The 22,778-nt window shown below is 32.4% G+C and overlaps 2 protein-coding genes across 2 annotated transcripts; one reads left to right on the top strand and one right to left on the bottom strand.

Annotated features, from left to right (window-relative positions):
* Positions 1 to 323: 323 nt before the first annotated feature.
* LOC144842576 (E3 ubiquitin ligase Rnf121-like) lies at positions 324 to 8,161 on the bottom strand. Its single transcript, XM_078699030.1, has 8 exons — positions 8,084 to 8,161; positions 7,411 to 7,451; positions 6,507 to 6,648; positions 5,520 to 5,674; positions 4,864 to 5,092; positions 4,200 to 4,333; positions 3,675 to 3,776; positions 324 to 3,311 (listed from the first exon to the last, which is right to left on the bottom strand). Exons 1-8 carry the CDS (start codon positions 8,156 to 8,158, stop codon positions 3,191 to 3,193), a joined length of 999 nt encoding a protein of 332 aa, XP_078555156.1. The 5' UTR covers positions 8,159 to 8,161; the 3' UTR covers positions 324 to 3,190.
* A 955-nt stretch (positions 8,162 to 9,116) lies between these two features.
* LOC144843105 (uncharacterized) lies at positions 9,117 to 21,815 on the top strand. The gene is made up of 12 exons (XM_078699814.1): positions 9,117 to 9,404; positions 10,493 to 10,632; positions 14,236 to 14,443; positions 15,054 to 15,160; positions 17,191 to 17,390; positions 17,759 to 17,945; positions 18,399 to 18,570; positions 18,837 to 18,937; positions 19,546 to 19,690; positions 19,828 to 19,910; positions 20,304 to 20,466; positions 21,011 to 21,815. The coding sequence occupies exons 1-12, from the start codon at positions 9,263 to 9,265 to the stop codon at positions 21,133 to 21,135; spliced, it is 1,773 nt and encodes a 590-aa protein (XP_078555940.1). The 5' UTR covers positions 9,117 to 9,262; the 3' UTR covers positions 21,136 to 21,815.
* Positions 21,816 to 22,778: the final 963 nt, after the last annotated feature.

A 22,778-nucleotide genomic window follows, 5' to 3' on the forward strand; every position in this document is an offset into this window, starting at 1 on the left:
TTCCGTGAAACGGAAGGAGTGTGAAAGTAGCTTTAATTTGATAGGCAAATCATATAGACGAATGAACGGCAGCGTATTCCGTTCCGTGAAACGTAACGAGTGTGAAATTACTTTAATGTTGATAGGCAAATCGTACAAATAAATTAAACGGCAGTGTATTCCGTTCCGAGAAAGTGCGAAAGTAGCTGTTGTGCTGTGTTTCTTTGTAGTAGGCCTAAACACAAATTGTTAAAACATTTAAAATTGTTTCTTTTTAATTCAAATTTTTAATCCGGTATAGTATAAAATTGTGATTAAATACAATAATAATAATTATGACGAAAGACAAATATACAATAATTTAATTTACAATAACATAAATTAATTTACATAAACAGTTTAATTATCTATATAGTTTAAAGATGTATTGTCACCGAAAAACTGTATTATACAACATGTAACTCTCTAATTTAAGTATACACCTGTATGGATATATTATTACTTCGTCACATAAGGGTAACTGTAAATAAGTATACATACATTAGCGCTAAGGGAAATATATTGCCTCGAACAAAATATCATTCCCTCGGGGATGTCAAATCTACTGTACCCATGTGAGCTGGATAAGGAACTGTTTTGGCCATCACAAAATTTCCTTTTTAAAAACATCGGTATACCAAAAAGATGTTCGTAATTGAATACATCTTTAATCGGGATATACCGGAGTCAATATTCTGTAAATGGGCTATTAATATAGTTTTGATAATAGGTAACTTTAATTTTGATACTACACCATTTAATACTATAGTATAATTATTTACAGGCGGATAAAATCTGCTACTACTAGACAGATATTTTTACATGTAAAAACTTTTTATTCGTATTATTTGGTAATTTTTAGAGAACAATACATCTTTAAAGTAGGCCTAATGCCTGGTTACACTATACAATATAGGCCTAATATATAATTATTTGTACAATAATTGCTCATTTTGCAGAATTTACGAAATTAATTTATATTGTCAAATGACATTGGTAAGACTGGACAGAGTTTAAATTTGACGCTTTCAACAATCTGAGTATTGGAGTGTTTTCACATGATGGACAGTATTAAGCTTTGTCAACACTATCAAACTTTATGTCAGAAAAATGTGATGTGCCCATATATGGACATAATGATGTCATATCACTACCATATTTGGGCACTTCTTTATAACATAAAGTTGATAGTGTACACAGTACAGAGCTTTATTGAAAGTCCCTATTGTGGACAACAGCACACCCACAACGGCCTCTATTTTGGACAGAAAAAACTCCTATAATGGACAGATTTAAACAACCCTTCAATCACCGGAGGGAAAGCAAAGACAGGGGAAGCTTCAACCAGATGGAGATGGATGGTGGAAAAAGAAGTAGAGGATGATGGACAGGATGTAGAGTAGCTAGAGCTGCAGGCAACAGGGGCAGGCTGAGACCTTATGAGACACATGAAGCTAAGCACTTAGAATGGAAGGAATCACTGTACAAAATAACGTAGTACAAACAGGCCTTTCAAGTTAAAACTTTTATGAATAAAAAGACGGATCACCTTAAAAAACATCACTAGATATGTATATTATAACAACAATTATAAAATAACAATATTTAAAAATAATATAATTTAATAACAATATTGTTTGCACGGAGGAAAGTAGTGGAACTGCGGTTTGGTAGTTGATTGCTTATTAGCTGCAAGAGGTCTTGGGTTCAAATCCAGTGGTCGTATTCAGCAATCACACCTGGTGGAGATAATACCCAATCCTCATCCTCTATGAGAGTCCTGTAATCGGGGAGTTATGTATCTTAACATTGCCTAGCAAAACTCACATCGTACTGCATCAACACATGTGTTTGGTATGGTGTGTGTAAAGCTCTGTCTACACTATCAAATTAGTTTGACAAAAAAAGTATAATGTTCCAAAATATGGTAGTGATATGCCCAAATATGGTAGTGACATCATGTCTATATAATTACGGGCACATCACATTTTTTTTGTTACATAAAATATATACACATAGTGTAGAAAGAGTTTCACTAGGTGATGTGAAAGGATTATTATTAGATGTGTATTAAAATAAAACAAATCTATAAATTTTTATAATTAAAAATTATTTTGCCTAAATTTATTTAAATTATGTATTAAATAAAACATGAAATATAATAATATATAACCGATACTGATAAACTTCAATAATAAATTAAGAATTTAAACCAAAAACAATTATGGTACAGAGTATTATGAATTCTTAAAAAAATGATTTTATAAACTAGATTAATATGTGTTTTAAATTGTTTGTATTATCTATGCAAATAAGTGGCAGGGTAGTCATGGAAACCATGATAGTACGTATTGGAAGAACTGGTTTCTGAATACAATGTCCTAATATATCAACATGTTAATACTGTACTATTTTTCATCCCTCAAAATGACATTCATGAATATGCATGAGGGTGACATAACCACTAGAATGGTGTAAAATGAAGCATTTAAATGTATTACAAATTGACTACTGCAATCAATAGTGTAATGGGTAATGTTCTGCTTCGCATATCCGAAATATATCGTTTTTATTTTTATTTTTTTGAGAGATTATTTTGGAGATTAAGTGTAATATTTAGGGTACAGGTAAGCTATCTTGCGATTCTTATGGTCATTACATGCATATTCATGTCGGCCTTTACATCACTTATTCTGAGGGATGTAATCTAGTATAAACCGTATTAACAGTTCACTCCCATTACAAACAAAAAATTGGTACTGATTTTTATTGAAGATGGGCATTAGGAGAATGATCTGGAAGGTCAATCATTGTGGTCAAGGCAATCACTGTGGTCAGGGCAATCATTGTGGTCAGTGTAATAATTGTGGTCAGGCCAAACATTGTGGACAAGGCAATTTAAAAAACATTGTATAAATAGTGTGAGAATATAATTGTAAAACACAAAATCACGTACAGTAGAACCCACATTTAGGATACCTCTGTTCGGGGACACTTTCCAGTAAAATAACCAGGGGGAGACCCTATCAAGAGAACACCTCTATTAAGGGGACACTTTGTTTGGTCCTGAAGGTGTCCCCTCAATAGAGGTTCTACTGTATTTCACAAATTACACACGGAAACCTGTCTGCTTAAAATTTTTAAGAATTTAAATACATCAATAAAAAAAAAATTATTCTAAACCTAAACCATAGTTTATTCCTTGAACAATTAAAACAATAATTGGTTGCCAAGCAACGAGGTAACGAATCCAATCTAGTAGTTGTCCATACAACACATGAGGACGTTCCCATCTATTGAAATATGGTTAAAGAAAAGGAACATTTTTAAATGTTGTGTGAACACACTCTGAAATAGAGGCACAAATGTAGATATTAAGCACAATAGTGAAAGATAAAATCTAAAGCTCTGTCCACACTATCAAACTAGTTTGACAAAAAAAGTGTGATATGCCCAAATATGGTGGTAAATATGCTCAAATATGGTAGTGATATGACATCATTATGTGCATATATGGGCCGGCACACCACATTTTGTTGTAACATAAAGTTTGATAGTGTAGACAAGGCTTAAGTAAATAAATATATAAAGAATTAAGAAAAAAAATGTACTTGATTTGTCAACTAGCTTCGTATAAATAATTAATAAAAGGATACGGATTTTTAAACAATCGCTTTAAGTCAACTTTCTCCTTACAGTAGGGACATATCTGCTTCTTACCCACAATGCACCACCCTCTTATACAAAACTCGTGAAATCTGAAAAGTAACAAAGTAATGCTTGTTTAAATACAGCTGAAGGGTTAAAAAACATAACAAATAAAATGTATACAGTAGAGCCCCTTTTATGGGTGTGGTGGGGGGAGGGGGGGGGGGGGATAAAAGTAAAAGTGTAGTACAATGCAAAAAATCAGTACAATCTCAATGACTGTATTGCAATATTTAGCTATAGGCCGCCACTCGAAATACACCCATCAATCAATACAAATTAGATTACAACAACTATATCTGAGCTGTTCCTATATTGGTGTAGTCACAGAAGCTATCAGAACACAGTTTATTTTGTAAGCATGTGTAAAATACACATTTAGTTCTTAAATGACTAACCAGTGTCATAGATTACAATAACACTTATATCTCAGCTGTTTACAATTTTGGTATAGTTACAGTTAAATTACTTACCTGTGTTTACATCCTAATTCATAGGCTCTTTCAAGAACCTCCTCATCCTCATCTGGTATAAATATTTGTTGGCCGCAAACTGCGCATATGTTGGCTTCTAACGTTCGGCCTGGCAAACCAGTTTTAGTATAATACTGAAACAAAGGCAAACATTTTTAGTTATAATTCGATGCCATAAGTAATTTTTGTGTTGTTATGTTCTTTATAAGTTTATTCTTACATAATAGTTCTTTCAATTACTTTGATTTGTTATAGTTTGTTAATTTTATTATTTCTTGGAGGCCAGTATAAAGGTGTCGTTGTTCCAATAAAAGTTATTTTAGTTAAGTATTATTAGCCAAAGCTCACTGATACAAAAATTGATCAAATCTAGGACTGACTTATATAGAATAGAATAAATACTTATTCATCTACAGTATGTTAAATTATTTATGTCATTAAAACAAAATCAGCTTAAAAAGGGTGACCTCTGTGATTTTCATAGGCCTGATTTATTCCTTTTTACAGTGGGAAATGCATCAAATTTGTATACAAGTTAAAAAAATAAGAATATTGCACACAGCTCATTTTGCTTCCTTACTGTTGACAGGAATGAGACTAATATAAATGATCTATTTTTAGCTCTGGGAAATTTTGAGTTTTTTTTTTGCCTGTCAACACTTACCCCTATATGAGCAGCCATAAATTCTGTAACTATTTCAGCGAAATCTCGTCCGAGAACACCGTAATATAGACCATAAAATAGCAGTAACACACCACAATCCATAGCAGTTTCAGTTCGAACAAGAAATAGTAAATTCAAATTAAGTAAAGTACCCATTACTATAGAATAGCCAGCGATTCCTAGGCCATAGCTAAGCTTGTATAGAATGTAGAACCACTTGTAGACTAGCCTAGAAAATGGACAAAAAAACAAAGTTACAGTAAAAATACATTTTGAGGTTAGCAGTACAATAAACAAGGCCATATACATGGCTGCAGTCGCGTGCTCAAATTACTGTTTACTGACCAACCGACCGACATAGTGAGCTGTAGAGTCTAGTTGCACGCGACTAAAAATAGTTGGACTTTTGTTTCAAATTATCATATAGATTTTATGTCTCTTGGCAAGAAATCTTAAGGAATTGATCATCATTGTATCAAATTGATTATGCTGTACATTTACTATACATAACATGCAGCGACAAATTATTCTAAAAACCGGGAACAGGGAATAGTAGACGCACACATACTTTTTGTTTATGACTAAAGATAAATTGACAAGGAGACCGTGACAACCACCGCCTCCACTCTGATGACGCACATGAGTAGTCAACTTACCTAGGTGTGGTGCCTGGCAATGGTTTTCTCGTAGCTTTGAATATAATATGACCTGTAATTATGCTAAATATAAACCATATAACAAGAAATCGCCACCAATGTGCATTTATTGAAAAGAAAAATGGAATAATCCACATTCCTGCTAAAGTGACAGCCTGAAAAATATAAAAAATAATGACTTTACTTTAGTACAGGTTGCTGGCCAATGACATGTAAATATGTGACAGGCCTATAAAATCTCACAGTGAGTAACTGCCCTATTTTGACCATTAAATATTTTTTTCTTACAAAAAATCCATTAATTTGTTATATTCCACAATTTTTAAGACAAGGTTTTTGGATACCAGTAATGTATACAGTAGTATTAGTAGCCTTGATAGCTTAAGATGTTCTGAACATATCAGTGGCGTAACGCAGAGGCCTAAGGCCCCTGGAACCATAACTGACACTGCAACGCTGGAGGCCTTGGATATCTTTTTCAACATATTTCAAAGCATGTTTTTTCCTCGGGGTCCTGTTCAGGTGCCCCTGTAAGCTTCAGGGCCCTTGGGTTTAGCCAGTGAGTGCTAATTACCATTACACCACTGGAACATATACATGCCTACATCTATCTATTGTATATCCCTCAACAACGTATTTCAACTCCACTCAGTGTGTGTTGTCTACACTATCAAACTTTTATGTGACAAAAAAATGTGGTGTGCCCATATATGGACATAATGATGTCATATCACTACCATATAATATTTGAGCATATCGCCACCATATATGGGCACATCACACTTTTTTTGTCAAACTAGTTTGATAGTGTTGACAGACCTTTAATATCAAACTAGTTTGACAAAAAAAAGTGTGATGTGCCCATATATGGACATAATGATGTCATATCTCTACCAAATTTGAGAATATCACCACCATACTGTATATGGGCACATCAGACTTTTTTTTGTCAAACTAGTTTGATAGTGTAGACAGAGCTTTACTCACTTGATATGACTTGTATCGTCTTTGTTTCCATTGAACTAATATAACTTGTGCAACTATGAGAACTGATATTAGAATGAGCACCATTTCTGCATGCATAGCCTCGTGACCTTTGTGCTTTTCATGAAGTCGTTTATGCTCAATTCTAAAAAAAAGATTTAATGACATAAAACATTTAATAGTTCTTGAGAATTTGTTTTAAAGCTTTTCTACTGACAGTATACTAGTATAATAATAAGGGAATCTTATATTGCATCGGTTTTCATCACAAATTAGATGCTCATGGCGCATTGACACAACAATGCAATGAATGAAATCATGTAGTAAAGTCAAAGTCCGAGCTAATGATAAAGGTTATATGCACTTCGTAAGTAATTATTTGTAAATGACACACCTCTCCCGGGGGTCTTATAGTGGGTAATACAATTGACATGTGCAATTAGTATGGTCGTAAATACTGGCAACCTCCAATTTTCACCAAGCCTAGTATAATAACATGTAAATTATATGAAATTGAATATATTTAGCGAGCTAATTGCATTTTTATAAATGAAATCTTTTAGAGCGATTTTGGCATAAAAAATGCTACATCAATCAGCTTCGAGAATGTACAATGCGTTAATAATGTCTGTATTACGTCAACTAGTATGTTTGCATTGGCATAAATGCTGGCAAGTACAATGTACTTAAGGTAAGCAATGTTGACACAATAAAACATAGATTTTTAACAATTTTGATGACAAACTAATTGACTTTTATGAATGCAATTAACACTCTATATCCTATTTCATATCATTTACACTTTATACTGGTAGGACTTGGCAGGGTCTTAGTATCCATCTGTTTATTTTCAGTAATCTTTCGTACCCACATAATATTATCTGTTTTTAGTTATTATTTTACACACCTCCATTTTTCTTCATCAGAAAGCTTGGAAAGATCAATAGTCTGTCGATAAATAAGAAAGCAATTATTTATTTGTTAAACAACAACGATTAGGCCTATGTTACAATAAAAAATGTTTAGGCCTAGGACTAGGCCTACACATAAAAAATAATTAAAAGCAAACTACCAGTAATTTATAAAACTATAAAAGAAAAATGTTAAAAACAATGGAATCAAAACAATAGTTTACCATACATAAAATAGGCTTAGTCTACGTAGTATAGCCTACTAAATTATGTTTGTTTTAAACAAATATGTGAACAATTTATTTTAATAATAATAAATGCCATTTTCTACAAAGTCAACAATATTTATATAGATAGACATAGAATCCAATCCAGCTAACAATTTTATCAATAACTAAAAGTGCAGCTTAACTTTGTGGCATTTCCAGCACTAGGGCCTAGCCTACCAAGCAGAACTGGATGGTAAGTAGCCTAGGCTAGTCCCCTTCCCCCTCTCTCGTCCACTTCTCTACCGGCAGGAGGCCAGGCCTAACTTAACTCTAGGCTAGGCCTAATCTCAATCTACCTAAAACATAGGCCTAAAAAGTACAATATTTTTACAATGGTTATGCTGTATTACAAGATCATGCTAAAGTAAATGTTAATATGCAATTCTAGTAAGAAAATTACCGGCTTAACGATGTTTGGAACATTGTTATCTTGTACAACAATAATATTATTCGCTACGTTGTCGGCGGCTGCCATGTTTTTTTAGCAATGAAAAAGGCTTATGATATAGAGGGCGGTATAGACGTAATTTTTTATTTTTTCAGCAAAATCGGGAAATCCCTGTGATCAGATACACAGAGACGATCGAGAGCAGGATGTTTATTTTTTTCATACCTATTATATATATTATAATGAAAAAGTTATTTCATTATTTATAAATAATGACTGACGTTTTAATTATTCAAACTAACTTAATTTATGTTGTAGTGTGGTGAGTTCTTGCAGCAAGCAAGAAGAATTTCAACTGTCACATGTTTGGCCTTTGACAATAAAGTTTTCTTGTATCTTGTATCTTGTCATTATTTATAGATATGAAAAAACATCAAAGTGATTAATTATTTATAGATGATCAAATGATTTTCGCTCTGGTGCTAATTCATTCTTCATAGTTCACAAAAGAAGAAGTCAAATTATTATTTGATATAATAAAATGATGACTTGGGTGTTTTCATTATTTATAAATAATTAAAACCTCAATAATGATAATATGTTTATTTATATATAGTTGAAACCTTTTCCAAGCTCCATTGTTGATGATGATGATGTCATCATGATGATACAAATTGACAGACTAAAAGAGGTAGTGACGATCTTTTATTTTCTTAAACAAAATTGAGTTGAATGTGATAGTAATATGACTCTTGAAACAAAAAGTGGCAATTTAGATTTGGAAGCGCTTGAATAAATCAAGGACTTAAGCCCTGTCTTTACACTATCAAACTTTATGTGACAAAAAAAATGTGATGAAGTCATATCACTACCATTTTTGGGCATATCACTATCATAATTTGAGCACATCACACTGTTTGTGTCAAACTAGTTTGATATTAAAGCTCTGTCTACACTATCAAACTAGTTATCATGTCCTTTTTTTCGTTGAGGGCGGAATTGTGTTTTTGTTTTCACACACATGATGCCTCAGTAAACACAGTGTTGGAAGTAGACGTGAGAGGAGAGGAGTGTCAAAAGGAATCAGTCAGTGTGAAAAGGACGTAGGATACAAAAACAATAAATCTAGGCGTGTTTTGTAGTAAGGCAGTAATAAGTAGGCCTAGCTGCTTGCATACATATTATTACATAATGTATTCTTGTGCTTTACTTCGACAAGTTGGAAGTTTGACTTGCCAAGGCCGAGCTGTGGCTGGAAGGGTAAATCTATGGTGGGCTTCGTCATCATCATCCTCCTACAAGTTTGTGAACAGCGGTCTTCATCGACCACAATGTAAGCTAAACTTATCAATATTTTATATAATAATAATAATAATATACATCCTCTTTTATTGGTTAAGCTTCTGCTAAATGTTAGATAAAGTAGGATGAAGAGAAACGTTAATCAGAGAGCCTATAAATGTCTTAACTTTCAGACAAAGTTTATAATTGAATTCATTAAAAAAAAAAGATATAGTAATAGTATAATAGGCTAGCTTTTATTTTAACATGTCATATTTAATTAGAATAGAATCTTTTTTTCAGTTTTTAGTATTGATGTTTTGGTATCATTCCTGGGAATGACCTCCCCTTTCTACTGAATTCAACTGAACCGTCTCGGTACAATTAACCCTCATTTTTCCAAAAATTATAATAAATTATTGACATTGAATTGACACTTTTACTGTATTGATAATAATACCTTTTATTATTTAACAAGGTTGTCAGTACTTTATTTCAGCTTAGCCTACCAGTTCTTCCTCATTTATAAACTTAGCAGCTAAATGTTTGTGCTAAATATTAGCTTATCTGGAAGACATCCTCTCTTTTTATTTATAGTTGAATGTGAATGTTTTGACATGACATATGGTTACCTTCAATCATAGAGATATTATAGTGAACTATGATATCTCTATAATATGCTTCAATCTTTGAAGTTTGATTTGCATCAGTGCTTGAATGATATTGAATTCTAAATTCCCTTTTTAAGCAAACAATCTCCAGATAGAACACAGTAGTAACTCACACAAAAGAAGTGCAATTCACAATATATACAGACACCTTTGTGTAAAAGGATATCAACAAGGATATTGACTTTGTTTGATATTTTTTATTGTTTACTATTTAAGTTCGATTTTAATTTTCCTGTTAAGCCAAGGTTACAGTACCACTATGAAGCAATGCAAGGATGTAGATGCAACGTAAGTGAGTTGACCAATCACAAGCAATGGATTATTCGAACTGTCGCTTGTCATTGGTCAAAACACTTGCGTTGCGTTTACGTCCTTGTGTTGCGTCCTAGTGGGACTATGGAACTGGGACTGTGGAAACTATCAACATATTTTGAAACCATTTCTACAGTTTTTTTGTTTTTCTATTTAGTTGACTTATATAGGTCTAACAGTAGCACAACAAAAGATGGTATCCTTCGGAGTCCTCATCAAGATGTACAGATACCAGAGGTTCCCCTTACTGATTATGTGATGGAGAAATTTCCAGAGTATGGAGACAAAATTGCAGTGGTAAATATTATATTTAATGTCGTATTTAAAAAAAAAAAAGTGCTCAGAAATGATTTAAATGACATTAAACAATAATTATTAAAATTTCAATTTTTTTTCAATTCAATTCAATAGACATTTATTTACAAAATCTGAATACATACAGTAGGAAAACAAGAAACAGGATTGTACAGAATTATAAAAGTATATCAGAAAATGAAGGCAAAAGCCCAGAAAGATGTTTGTAACATCTTGTGTTGGGCGAGCCTTAACACAAATAAAAAAGAAAAGAAATGCATTGAAGAAAATCATAATAAATTTCATAATCTAAAATATGAAATGTGGTAGGATAGAGGAGAAAATCTTCATAACAAAGTTTTTCCAATCAAAAATGATTGTATACAAAAATGTTCCATTTTATTAGGCAATTTGCCAAGTATTAGGCTAATAAATCTAGCTAAATAAAATGGTGAACTGGGACAAAATTGTAGGCAAAGGTTATATAGCCAATAGTGGGTTTAACATAATAACAAGTTAATAATAATAATAATAAGCTTTATTTATTCATGGATACTTAACTCAACTGAAAGTTGTTTTTCAGTAAGACCGTGCTCAAAAGAAAACACCAACAAAAGCAAATGTAAAAAGACCTTAATTACTATCAAAGCAGATAATAAAACAATTACAATGAAATAAAATGAAACAAGGATATACTAACTTTCAATATTATAATATACGTACCAAACTACAACCATGGAGTACATTTTACTCCATGCTACAAACATATAATAGTGACATGTGACTTGAATCATATTAATTACAACCCAATATGACATACGACTTGAACATCTTTACCAACTTTCATAGCATTTTAAAATTCAATGGTATACAAAAATACAGTACTGTAGTTGCCTATACTGTACTATGTATTTCTGTACTATCAGTGTAATTACACATTCCCTGGTACTACATAATTTGTTTTTGGGTGCCTGATATGTCTATCTATAGAATACAAATCTTTGTGAGCTAGTGAATGCACAGCCTAAAGAATAGGTGCTTGCTTGATATTGATTCTTTTGTCAACACTAAATTTCACAAACACAATAAGGTCCTATTTACTTTAAAAATTGGAATAAAATGTAAAATTCCATGTCCATAACTTTGTTAGTACAAGATGCAGCTGTTTTTTATGAGTTGTGTCAGCATGTGGAATATGTGAACTGATTTCAAACGGAAGTTTTTCTATTCAAGCATGCCTATTTTTAGACTTTCTCATTATACACAAGAGTTTATATTTAATACAGAGTATTTACTGTATGTAAATTGTAACTAATATCAGATGATACCAGATGAAATAAAAATGCATCAAGTGAATACATCCATCATGACAAAATTGTGAAACTGGGTAACCATGGGGAAATTAAATAAAAATGATAAGGCTATTATAAATAGAAAAAAAGGAAAAATATTATTAAAGTTGCGAAAAAATAGTATATATTTTAAGTTTTCAATAACAAACATTGGGATTGTTTTCCTAGATAGTTGAAGGTCAAATTCATTTAGTCATCATCATGGTTAACTTTCAGGAAGGGTCAGCAAGATGACCTTGAGCTTATATTTAACTCTGACAAGCCATACTCTTTCAGCATTATACAGTAGTACTGTCTAAAACTTCCAAGGACCAGCAGTGTAACGCAGAGGCTTGAGGCCCCTGGTTTAGGAACCCTGGGCATTTTTAGCCTTTTTTTGACATATTTTAATGATGATACAACAGTTTTAAGTCAGACATGCTGAAGGAAGTTTTTTTTTTAAACAATGGGTACATTGTGTCCCTATAATCTTTTCCTGCAGAGTTTCCATTGATAGGAAAATATTGTCAATTGACACAATTTATATGGGTCGACCCAATTTCCTGTTATCTGGTAAAATGATTAAAATTTTCTATTTATGCTTGAATTTGGAAACTTACTCATGGATGGTATAGTTAATTTTATTTTATTTCATTTTATTTAATCATCACCCTAGTGACCATACATCACCATTAACAGGGCTGAAAGACATAAATATAATACTGTATATAAATGCAAAAATCTACAAATAACAAGACAACATTTAGAAATTATTGACATTAGTCAAAACCTTTTGACGGAAACATGCAAGCGAATCAAAGAAAATTGATGTATGTATTCCAAGTACCCTAGTTATAAAAATAAATAAATATTTGATGGGATCATTATAATTTGGGATATAAAAAATGATGTTTTGTGTTGAATAAAACATTGTCGTTCATAATAGAATTTTTCAGATATTATTTTTGTATTAAAAACAGTATTATCAAATTTCTTTGTTTACATTGGAATCGTATACTAATTGGAGTGCTGCAAGCAAAGGAGATAAAATAAATACTATAGGGTTATTTCACACTTTGCCCTTCATGGGTGGCTTCTTCAAAGTCATAGTATGAAATGTTCAAAGGGCAAATTGAGGTTTCAAACTAAAATCATCAGTATAGATGATAATGCACTTGTCATTGTATGACCCACTATACGACCCCCGGGAAAGGTGCATCATTTGTCCGATGTGCGTCATACATTATGAATACCATGATGCACCCCTATGTAAAAAAAGTGACCATGACGCACCCATTTTGACGCATTGTGACCATGTTGTTCATGATATAGTGGCCGATAAAGTGACAGACATTGGTACATCATTGTTCATTGATGTGACGTACCATCTAGGTTTTTTGACGCACCCCTGCCTCAATAATTATTTTAAAACGACGCACCCATGATGCAGCTCTCCCGGGGTTCATATAGTGGATCAACCTCATTATTGTACAATAATGAAATACAATTATGAGTATTTAAAGTTATTGGAAAATTGTATTTATTTAATTTGTTTGAACTGTATTTTATGAGGGTGGTTCATCCAGCCAAAGCTGATCATTGGACACCCTCAGAACAATACAATTTATATAAAGTTAACAAATAACATAATATAATAGATAAACAGATTTCAAATTGTAAATTGGCCATTTAATAATAGCGATGGTTTTAAAGAAAATATTTGAAAGATGAAGCATGTCAGATATCTGAATATGGAGCATTGAAGCTAAAAGATTGTTTAAAAAGTTCTAAGTAAACCAAAGTTTGTGTATGAGTGAAAAACTATAGTAAAAAGTGGTTAAAATTGTTTCCTGTAAATATCATAACACAACAGAAATGCTTGAAAGTTTTATTAAAGATGTATTGTCCCCCAAAATCATGAAAAATAAAGATTTTTAAAATCGGACTTTGAATAGGCCATTTTGCAGTTTTAATGAAGTTGTTCACTTCCATAAGAAAAAAAACGGGGGAAAAAATTATTTCACCTATAAAAAGACAAAATAAACAGTTAAATTACCCAAAAACTCATTGTCTTCCAGACAATTTGACAATTTTTTGCTTTAAATTACATTTTTCTCAGGTAAATAAATTTTTTTCTGACCCAATTTTTTGTGAGAGTGAATAACTATTATGTGACATTAAAATAACATATTCAACAAAAAAATTAAAAAAAATATTTTTTTAGGGGGACAATATATCTTTAACATAGCAAGTAACAAAAATACTTTTGTTGTAGGAAGATGCAGTAACTGGTACGAAATTCTCCTTCATTGAATTGCAAAATGTTGCGAAGAATGTAGCAAGTGGGCTGATGCGTGTCGGCTTCAAGAAAGGCGACCGCTTTGCCGTGTTCAGCCCTAATTCAGTAGAGTATGTCGCAATATTCTTTGGTGTCGTTATGGCGGGAGGTGTGGTGACTACTATCAATCCAGCTTATACAGTAGGTAAGCATTTATTTTGCTGAATATTAAGCCTTGTCTACACTATCAAACTTTATGTGACAAAAAATGTGATGAATGATGATGTCCATATATAGTGTCATCACTACCATATTTGGGCACATAACACTTTTTTGTCAAACTAGTTTGATAGTGTAGACAGAGCTTTAGTATTCACATCATTTAAATTTGTTTTTGTTTTCTGAAAATGAAATATTTTTATGGATTTTGCTAATATAACATTCCTTCTAGTACTATAACAAAACCAATAAGCATAAACAAATATTTGTTTTTTTATTTACTTATTGTTTTTTTTTATTGAATTGTGAACTTTGAAATAATTTACCATAACCTCAGCAAGGTATAGGCTTTGATTAGCTTTTACTATTTCATATGATCCTTTTGTTGTCATGTATATTGTACAATAAATTTATAAATCAATCAGTTAATCAAAATAAATCAATATTATTTTCAAATCTGTTATAAGCAGCAAATTATATTAAATGAACCACAGTCTCAAGTGGTATGGTTTAATCTGCAAAACAACATGAAAAAATATAAATGAATTAAAAAAAAATGGTTATTAATAATGTATTATTTTTGTGTTTACTGACAGATGAGTTAGCGTTTCAGTTAAATAATTGTGAAGCACAATATATAGCTACAACTCCTGCCCTTATGGATACAGTCATTGCAGCTAAGAAGCAAGTCTCTGCTCTGAAAGTAAGTCGGACTCAATCATTGTCCTTAGCCTCAATCATCACTGGACTTAATTTGGTCAAATAATCGAGTAGCAAACTAAAGTTCTACTGTCTACACTCATACTAGTTTAAAAAAAAAGTGTGATGTGTCAAAATATGGTAGAGATATGATGTGATTGTGTCCATATATGGGCACATCATGTTTTTTGTCACATAAAGTTTGATTGTGTAGATAGAGCTTACACTAACAATTTGCTCAAGGTGAAAAAACAATTGGTTAATTTGACCAATCGCTGTCTACACAGTGAGTAGAACTTTATCATCATCATCTTAAAACTACAGTATCCACGCTGCTCCAATCATCTGAATGTGCTACTCAGGAGAAAACTTTAATCATAGTTTATAATGGTAAAGACATGGTAAAACTAATCGCATGAAATCATCCAAGTGCAAACAGTGGTCATATTTAGGATAGCCTTGGATAACGTTACCAAGTTTTAAAAATTGTTCAAGTCCAGTGGGAACACAGCTTAAGTGGGGTATAGGTAAATTATACGCTTTGATGGTCATAGGAGGAAATACTTTTTACTGAAATGAAGGATATAAAAATTAAAATAATTATAAAATAATTAAAATTGGCAGTTTTAGTCAGTAGACATTTAAAAAAAGTTACAGTAAGTATGAAAGGTAAATAAATAAATATTCTAGGAAATTATTTTGAAAGGGAGAACATCCAAAAGGCTGTTCCAGACCTTCAATTTCCCAACATTCTTTATCCACCCCTACTTTGGTTTATTTAAACCTTATCTTGTTGATTATAGTCGCACCTTTTTTGTTTAAACAAACTAAACAGCAACTTTGGTTATTAATTGTTGTAGAGTTCAAGTTCATTTGTTAATTGGGCTAAGATAATAGATTATTGCTAGACTACAACATGATTAATTACCATTAATTCATGTTCACATGTCTCCCTGATTGTGACATAAATATACTCTTGTTGACAATGACATATTCATAATGTTAGAGTAGATCATAGAGATATTATAGTTCACTATAATTAATATCTCTATGAGTAGAGTTATGACCTACTACTCATGTTGACACTAAATAGTAGAGGTATGACATACAGTAGTTTAATATTCAATAGAAATTGAAAATCTGTATGTGTAGGGGTGTGGCTTAAAACTAGCGTATCTGATTGGTCGATTGCTGCAGCTATATTCTGTGCTCCCCTCTCCACAGTGAATCATTTTTTTGATCTATGATTACATTTGAGTTACAATTATTTACCATTCATTTTCACAATATCAACAATATTATAATGTATTCATTATTTTTTTGTTGTTGATTGACCTGTATTTATCCTATATGTTGAATATTCTCATAGCTGTTGTAGTGCTGTGCTAATATTACTACTTATAGAGCAGAATAGTATAAATATGCTACTAGTACAGTATAGTGTAGATATTCATATTGGTTATCTGTAAATAGTCTGATAACACTGTGAATATGCCACTTGACCCAATTGTTACAGTCCACTCTATATTTAGCCTTTCTATTTAATTTATTAATATTATAAAGGTATTTTGTAATAGTATCCAAATTCCATTTGGGACAGTTGTTTTCAGTTGAACTTTATACATACATAGTTTGTTATATTACTGTACACAAAGATTATTATTGTTCTTATAATATTATAATATATATTGTAAATAAAACGTTATTGTTTTAAATTGCATTGAGAACATAAGTAATTCTTATATAGGATTTGAACCCACCACCTTTAGATCACTAGCGTGGTTCATATCTCTATGGCACCACTATCAATTCAGGCAAACGGTACTCATAGACTAGCAACACCACTGTTGGTTTGTGTAATTATTAACAAATTCACAACCTACACACCACGGAAAGACTACCTCTTTCATGACCCTACAAATGTCCGCACGAGACGACACAGCCAGCACTGGACACAGCCAACACTGGACACAGCGTGACTGAATGCGAAAATATGTTCTTTTTCATAAAATCATTTTTTTTTCTCTGCCACAGGATGTGTATGTATTTGGTGAGGCTGAGGGAGCAATACCATTTTCCACCCTCCTGAATGATGACGGCAGTGCTTACCAACGTGTATCTTTGGACGTGTACAATGACGTAGCTGCTTTACCCTACTCAAGTGGAACTACGGGCTTGCCGAAAGGTGTTATGCTAACACACAATAATCTAGTTGCGAATCAATGTCAAATAAAGTATGATATTCATGTAGTTATATTTTTTACAAGGGACATAATACATTCATGAACTCTTAACTGATCCAGGCCACTTTGTGAGGAAAAAAGCTCCACAATATGTCAATATGAAGGGGACAGTTTATTGGGTCTAGAATGTGTTCCCCTTGGTAATGTAATTCATTGTGTATAGACCAAAAACCGATTTTGCAACCATATATAAATGTTTACATGGTTGATTAATACAATTTTCATTTCTTACTGAAAATATTTATATGAAGACATTATAGAAAACCTGTAAACTGCTAAAAAATTAAGAGGGGCAGGCCTGCTATAAATAATAAACAAACATAATAATAATTTACTGACTTCTCTATATTACTTTTCAGTGGAGATTTAAATCGTTATGTTATACCAGATCCAGACAGAGATGCAAATACCCTTTGCCTTTTACCCATCTTCCATATATTTGGAATGACAGCAGTGCTGATGAGTTCTCTGTATCAAGGAGCAAGAGTGGTAACCATACCACGTTTTGAGCCTGAACTGTTCTTGAAAACAATACAGGACTATAAGGTAGCTTATCCACTACTTAAGGTTGCATTCATTCCAAGCTCGGATCTGATCACATGGTCTGACTTTAAAGCATAGTCTACACCAACAAACTTCAGTTGCACCCGGGAGAGTACCCGGTGGCAGACGAAAACTTAGGCCAAACTAGTTTGAAGAAGTTAAGCCAAACTAGTTTGCAGATGTTAGGCCAAACTAGCTGAAGTTTGTGAACTCTGTGAATCAAATAACAGTCAGAGTTATGTGATCTTGTAGATTGACAAAAGGACAGCCTCCAGTAACTAGTGTATACAGGCATCACATCTTCTCCAAACAGTGGCAAACTAGTTTGTTTGTACTGCTGTTGTTAGTACTGGACTAAGCTCCCTGATTACCAGCTGGAGCCAACTACTGTACCAACTGGAAAAATACAATATATTGTAAATGCACTAACAACAAATCCAATTTTTAATTTTATAGATTACCCATATGCCCGTAGTGCCGCCGGTAGTACTTTTCTTGGCGAAGCATCCAATGGTTGATAAATATGATCTATCAAGCCTGCATGTTATGACCTGTGGAGCTGCACCTCTAGGAAGTGACCTTATTGTGGCAGTCAAAGATAGGCTGAATATTCAAAAGTTAAGACAGGGTCAGTACAAAGCATTGGTGTAATGCAGGGAGCGAAAGCAGCCTAGAGGGGCCCTTCAACGCTGGGTAGTTGCATTGGAGCTGCTCATGCTGGGGGGCCCAGGTTTAGCCAGTGAGCACTCATAGCCGTAATGGAAACAGACATTTAATTACCAATCTGTTTTTTTAGTTTCTTCTACTGTTTTCAATGAATGATGTACTGTACTGTTTTGCATTATGCTAGTACATTGATTATTGTATGTTACTTATTGTATTACTTTCTTATAGGTTATGGACTAACAGAGACAAGTCCAGTTACCAATTTACCATATGAGGACCATAAAGTTAATGCAAGTCCAGGACCACTTGTGCCAAACACAGAGGCTAAGGTAATGAAGAACATGAAAGAGCTCACGAGGGAGCTTTCGATTTGCGATGACCTATGACATACGTATTAAATGTCATATTTAAATCAGTCATCGTCTGGACCTAGAGACCATTAAAAATGCGTAGAAGAATAGAGCGAGGGAACACGTTCTAACTTGCGTACATGGGTAGAATGAATTGACCCATGGTAACTTGTTCCTAGGCCGTTAATGGTTGCAAATCGGTAGCTTCCTACTGTCAGTCCCTGACAGGATCTGTAGGCCATAACATTACCTGTGTGTAAAGCATTGCTTTAATATTATTTTTTGTTTCAGGACAGTACATGAAGTAGACAGTAATAACTGTTTATTGTGGATAGAATACATGTTCTATTCAGTCTGTTTAAACTGTGTTGTCAGTGTCACATTATTTTATTTATGTATTATGCAATGATTGAGGGAAAACTTAGAAACTAAATAACAAATGCCTCCTTCCTTTTTCGAAAAAGTCTAAACAAAAATCATGTATTTTTTATTATTTGGTTTCTTTTATCTACTGTCCAGAAACAAAAGCTCAACAATCAAAATCTGTTGTGTACAGAGTAATCAGAGAATTATTGTTATTATTAAAGATTGTAGATGTAACAACAGGAGAGACCTTGTCTGCTTATCAAGATGGTGAATTGTGGGTACGTGGTCCTCAGATAATGAAAGGTTATTGGAAGAATGACAAGGCTACTAAGGAGTCTATTGATTCTGATGGATTTTTTCACACAGGTAAATACCATTTTTACAAACATAAATCAGACCTTTACAAACCTTTTTCTTTGAACTCCTAAAACACACCTTAAATGACTTTGAGGTATGCCATTTACAGCACATTTTATTTTGGTAAACTTTTTTTTTGTTATTAGGGGATATAGCGCACTTTGATAATGATGGCAACTTTTTTATTGTTGACCGACTCAAAGAATTGATCAAAGTCAAGGGATTCCAGGTATGCTCATGTACAGAGAAGAAGGCTAAAGTTTCATTATGAGATCAGTAGCACAGAGAGTACTCTTCTCCTGATCCTTAAAATAAAAAATGAATTAAACACTTACAAACTGAGTAAAAAATTTGACAAAATGCATTGGGCGATAGAGGGTAAGATAACTTAAAATTTGTATAAGCTTTTGTGACGACACTGATTTATAAATTATTTTGAGTGATTATTGTGAACGTTATCCTGGAAACAAACATACATAAAAATAAAATATTACAACGCTGTACTTATACAAAAAAAGTGTAAATAATCATTTTAAACCATTAATCAATTAGGTTAATTAATTTATTTTAAGAACTCCATTTTGTATCTCTCTGATGACAGACAATTGGTTTATAATTATAGGTTGCACCAGCTGAGTTAGAAGCTCTTTGTTTGACCCATCCTGATATATCTGATGTTGCCGTCATTGGTGTGCCCGTAGAGGGCGTAGGTGAACTGCCGAAAGCCTACATTGTAAGGAAATCTGAAGAACTTACAAAAGAGCAAGTGAAGGAATTTGTGAAGAGTAAGTTTTACCAGAATCTTATTAATACAATATTAAAGAAATGTTTTTATTGGTACTGCTGTACCTTTTGTATATGGGCAATTTACACAGACGGTTGTTTGTTCCACATAGAAACTATATCTATCATGAGCAAATAAATTGCAATAAAACACAGGATCACTACAGAAACATCAAAAGTACAATCAATTAGAAAGATTGTACTTGCTTTGTTTGTTAGTACGATAACGTCCATGATTTGTAAGTTATCGTTTGGGTGTTAATATATATATACTTACAGAATATGCCTATTGATTTTCAGGAAAATTGATATATTGGTCACGTCACAAAAAAATGCTTATTATGTTAAAATCTGACATAATTGTATCTTCCATATGAGATATTTTAATATTTAAAAATAGCACACCCTCTGTATTCTTTTAACATGGACCGAAATATCAAGTAGTGAGCCCTCAATCTCTGAATATAGTTTCCCTGATATATTTTGCAGCAGTAGTACTCAGTTTCTGAGTGCTTTCATTTATTATTATTTTGTTTGTTGCTTTAGATAAAGTTGCTCCGTACAAAAAGCTTGAAGGTGGAGTGGAATTCATAAACGAAATACCAAAGTCAGCAAGTGGAAAAATATTAAGAAGGGTTTTGAAACAGTCAGCACTTGATGCTTTGAAATGAAAACTGAAAAACTATATATTTTTAAAAATATGTTGAATTTGGTGATAACTGATGAAGGAGGATGTTAATATGATTGTTGATAAGGACATCAAAAACTAGTCATAATAGTAAAGATGATATTTATTCAAAGCTTATTTTGGCTTTTTTTACCTCATTTTCATCCGCCGGAGCCTGATTTTAAAAACTAGATAAAATTTAAGACTACTTTTTTCGTATTCATTCATAAGAGGCTGTATTTTAAACTTCTTGTTAATATTATTATGTTATGAAATGTTTGTATAATAATATTGAACATGTTAGTATATGTTTACTAAAAGCCTAAAGCTCTGTCTATCAATTGTTATGTGACAAATGTGATGTGGACATTATGATGCCATATCACTACCATATTTGGGCACATCATACTTTTTTGTCAAACTAGTTTGACAGAGCTTAACATTGTATGCCTTTCATTTTCTGCATGCTCCACAATTGACCAATGACAGCTAGTACTTTTTCTTGGAATTTGGCAGGTTCATAAATTAATAATTTTGTAAATTAAACAACATTGAGGTTTTAAATTCTGGTTGTTATTGAACATTTGATAAATGTATTCATTTGCTGCTAACAAGTGGTGACAATGCAATGTACAGTATATAAATGATTAAAATGCACAATTTATATTTGAATAAATTTTGTTAAAGATGTATTGTCCCTTGAAACACAAAAAAATGAAGGTCAAAGTATTCTAAATTTAAATTGGCCATATCAAAGTAATATTAAAGTTATTCACTTTAAGTCGAAAATTCGAGCCAAAAGCAACAAGTTTACGTAATTAACAGGTAAATTAGTTTGATTACATTTCGTCTGGAAAATCGTCGCGAGCGAAAGTAAACAAAGATTTCAAACCATGAGTACGCATTATGCATATGTTAATTAGGATTGTTTACAACTCGTCACGGTTGAGAAGGTATTTTCACACAGATCGTGAGGAAGTTTTATGATTATGCATACAAAGTAGCCAAACAAGCGTGTTTCATTATGGGGTATGTTTTGATCGAAAACTTTGACTGGAAGTCAGAGTTATTTTTTTAACAAAAAAACGTCCGTATTTCAGTTAAATGATTTGTTTTTCGAAAAATTGTTGGTGATAGTTAATAACTATTATGATACTTCAAAATGACCCACCTTTTTTCGAAATCTGTTATTTTTTATTTTTTTGGAATTAGTCAAAGGGACAATACATCTTTAAAAAAAAGTGTCTATTTTTCTACAATTTTCTTCTTATAAATAATGTTAATAAAGTTTGCTCCATTGTTACTAGTGGAATTGTAATTTATTTAATTTAATATTATTATACTATTACTTAAGTTATTCCACCAATCACATGTTTTTTCGTAATCACCTATTAATGAATATTCATAGAGTTACGCCCTCTCTAGATCAGAAAAGTTTTTTGTTGTTGTTTACATCCGGGCCCCTACCGCGAATATATCATTTTTTTTCAGACGTACAATAACGAGATGAGTAGCAAAAAGGGCAGCAGCAGGAGGCCTAAAATATTATGTATATTATGTGCTATGCTACTAGGCTAGGTATATTTTTATATACTAACTAGCTAGGAGGCTACTCTATTTACTAGCCTGGCCTATCTAACTAAACTA

The sequence above is a fragment of the Antedon bifida genome, chromosome 5 (assembly GCF_963402885.1).
Source record: "Antedon bifida chromosome 5, ecAntBifi1.1, whole genome shotgun sequence".
Classification (NCBI taxonomy): Eukaryota; Metazoa; Echinodermata; class Crinoidea; order Comatulida; family Antedonidae; genus Antedon; species Antedon bifida.

Coding starts and splice junctions, on each gene's coding strand:
- LOC144843105 (XM_078699814.1), top strand. CDS start 9,263: ATGTATTCTTGTGCTTTACTTCGACAAGTTGGAAGTTTGACTTGCCAA. Junction 10,633..14,235: donor ATGGAGACAAAATTGCAGTG/GTAAATATTATA, acceptor CTTTTGTTGTAG/GAAGATGCAGTAACTGGTAC. Junction 18,938..19,545: donor TGCCAAACACAGAGGCTAAG/GTAATGAAGAAC, acceptor TTATTATTAAAG/ATTGTAGATGTAACAACAGG.
- LOC144842576 (XM_078699030.1), bottom strand. CDS start 8,158: ATGGCAGCCGCCGACAACGTAGCGAATAATATTATTGTTGTACAAGAT. Junction 5,675..6,506: donor GACGATACAAGTCATATCAA/GTGAGTAAAGCT, acceptor TATATTTTTCAG/GCTGTCACTTTAGCAGGAAT. Junction 5,093..5,519: donor TTGCCAGGCACCACACCTAG/GTAAGTTGACTA, acceptor TCCATTTTCTAG/GCTAGTCTACAAGTGGTTCT.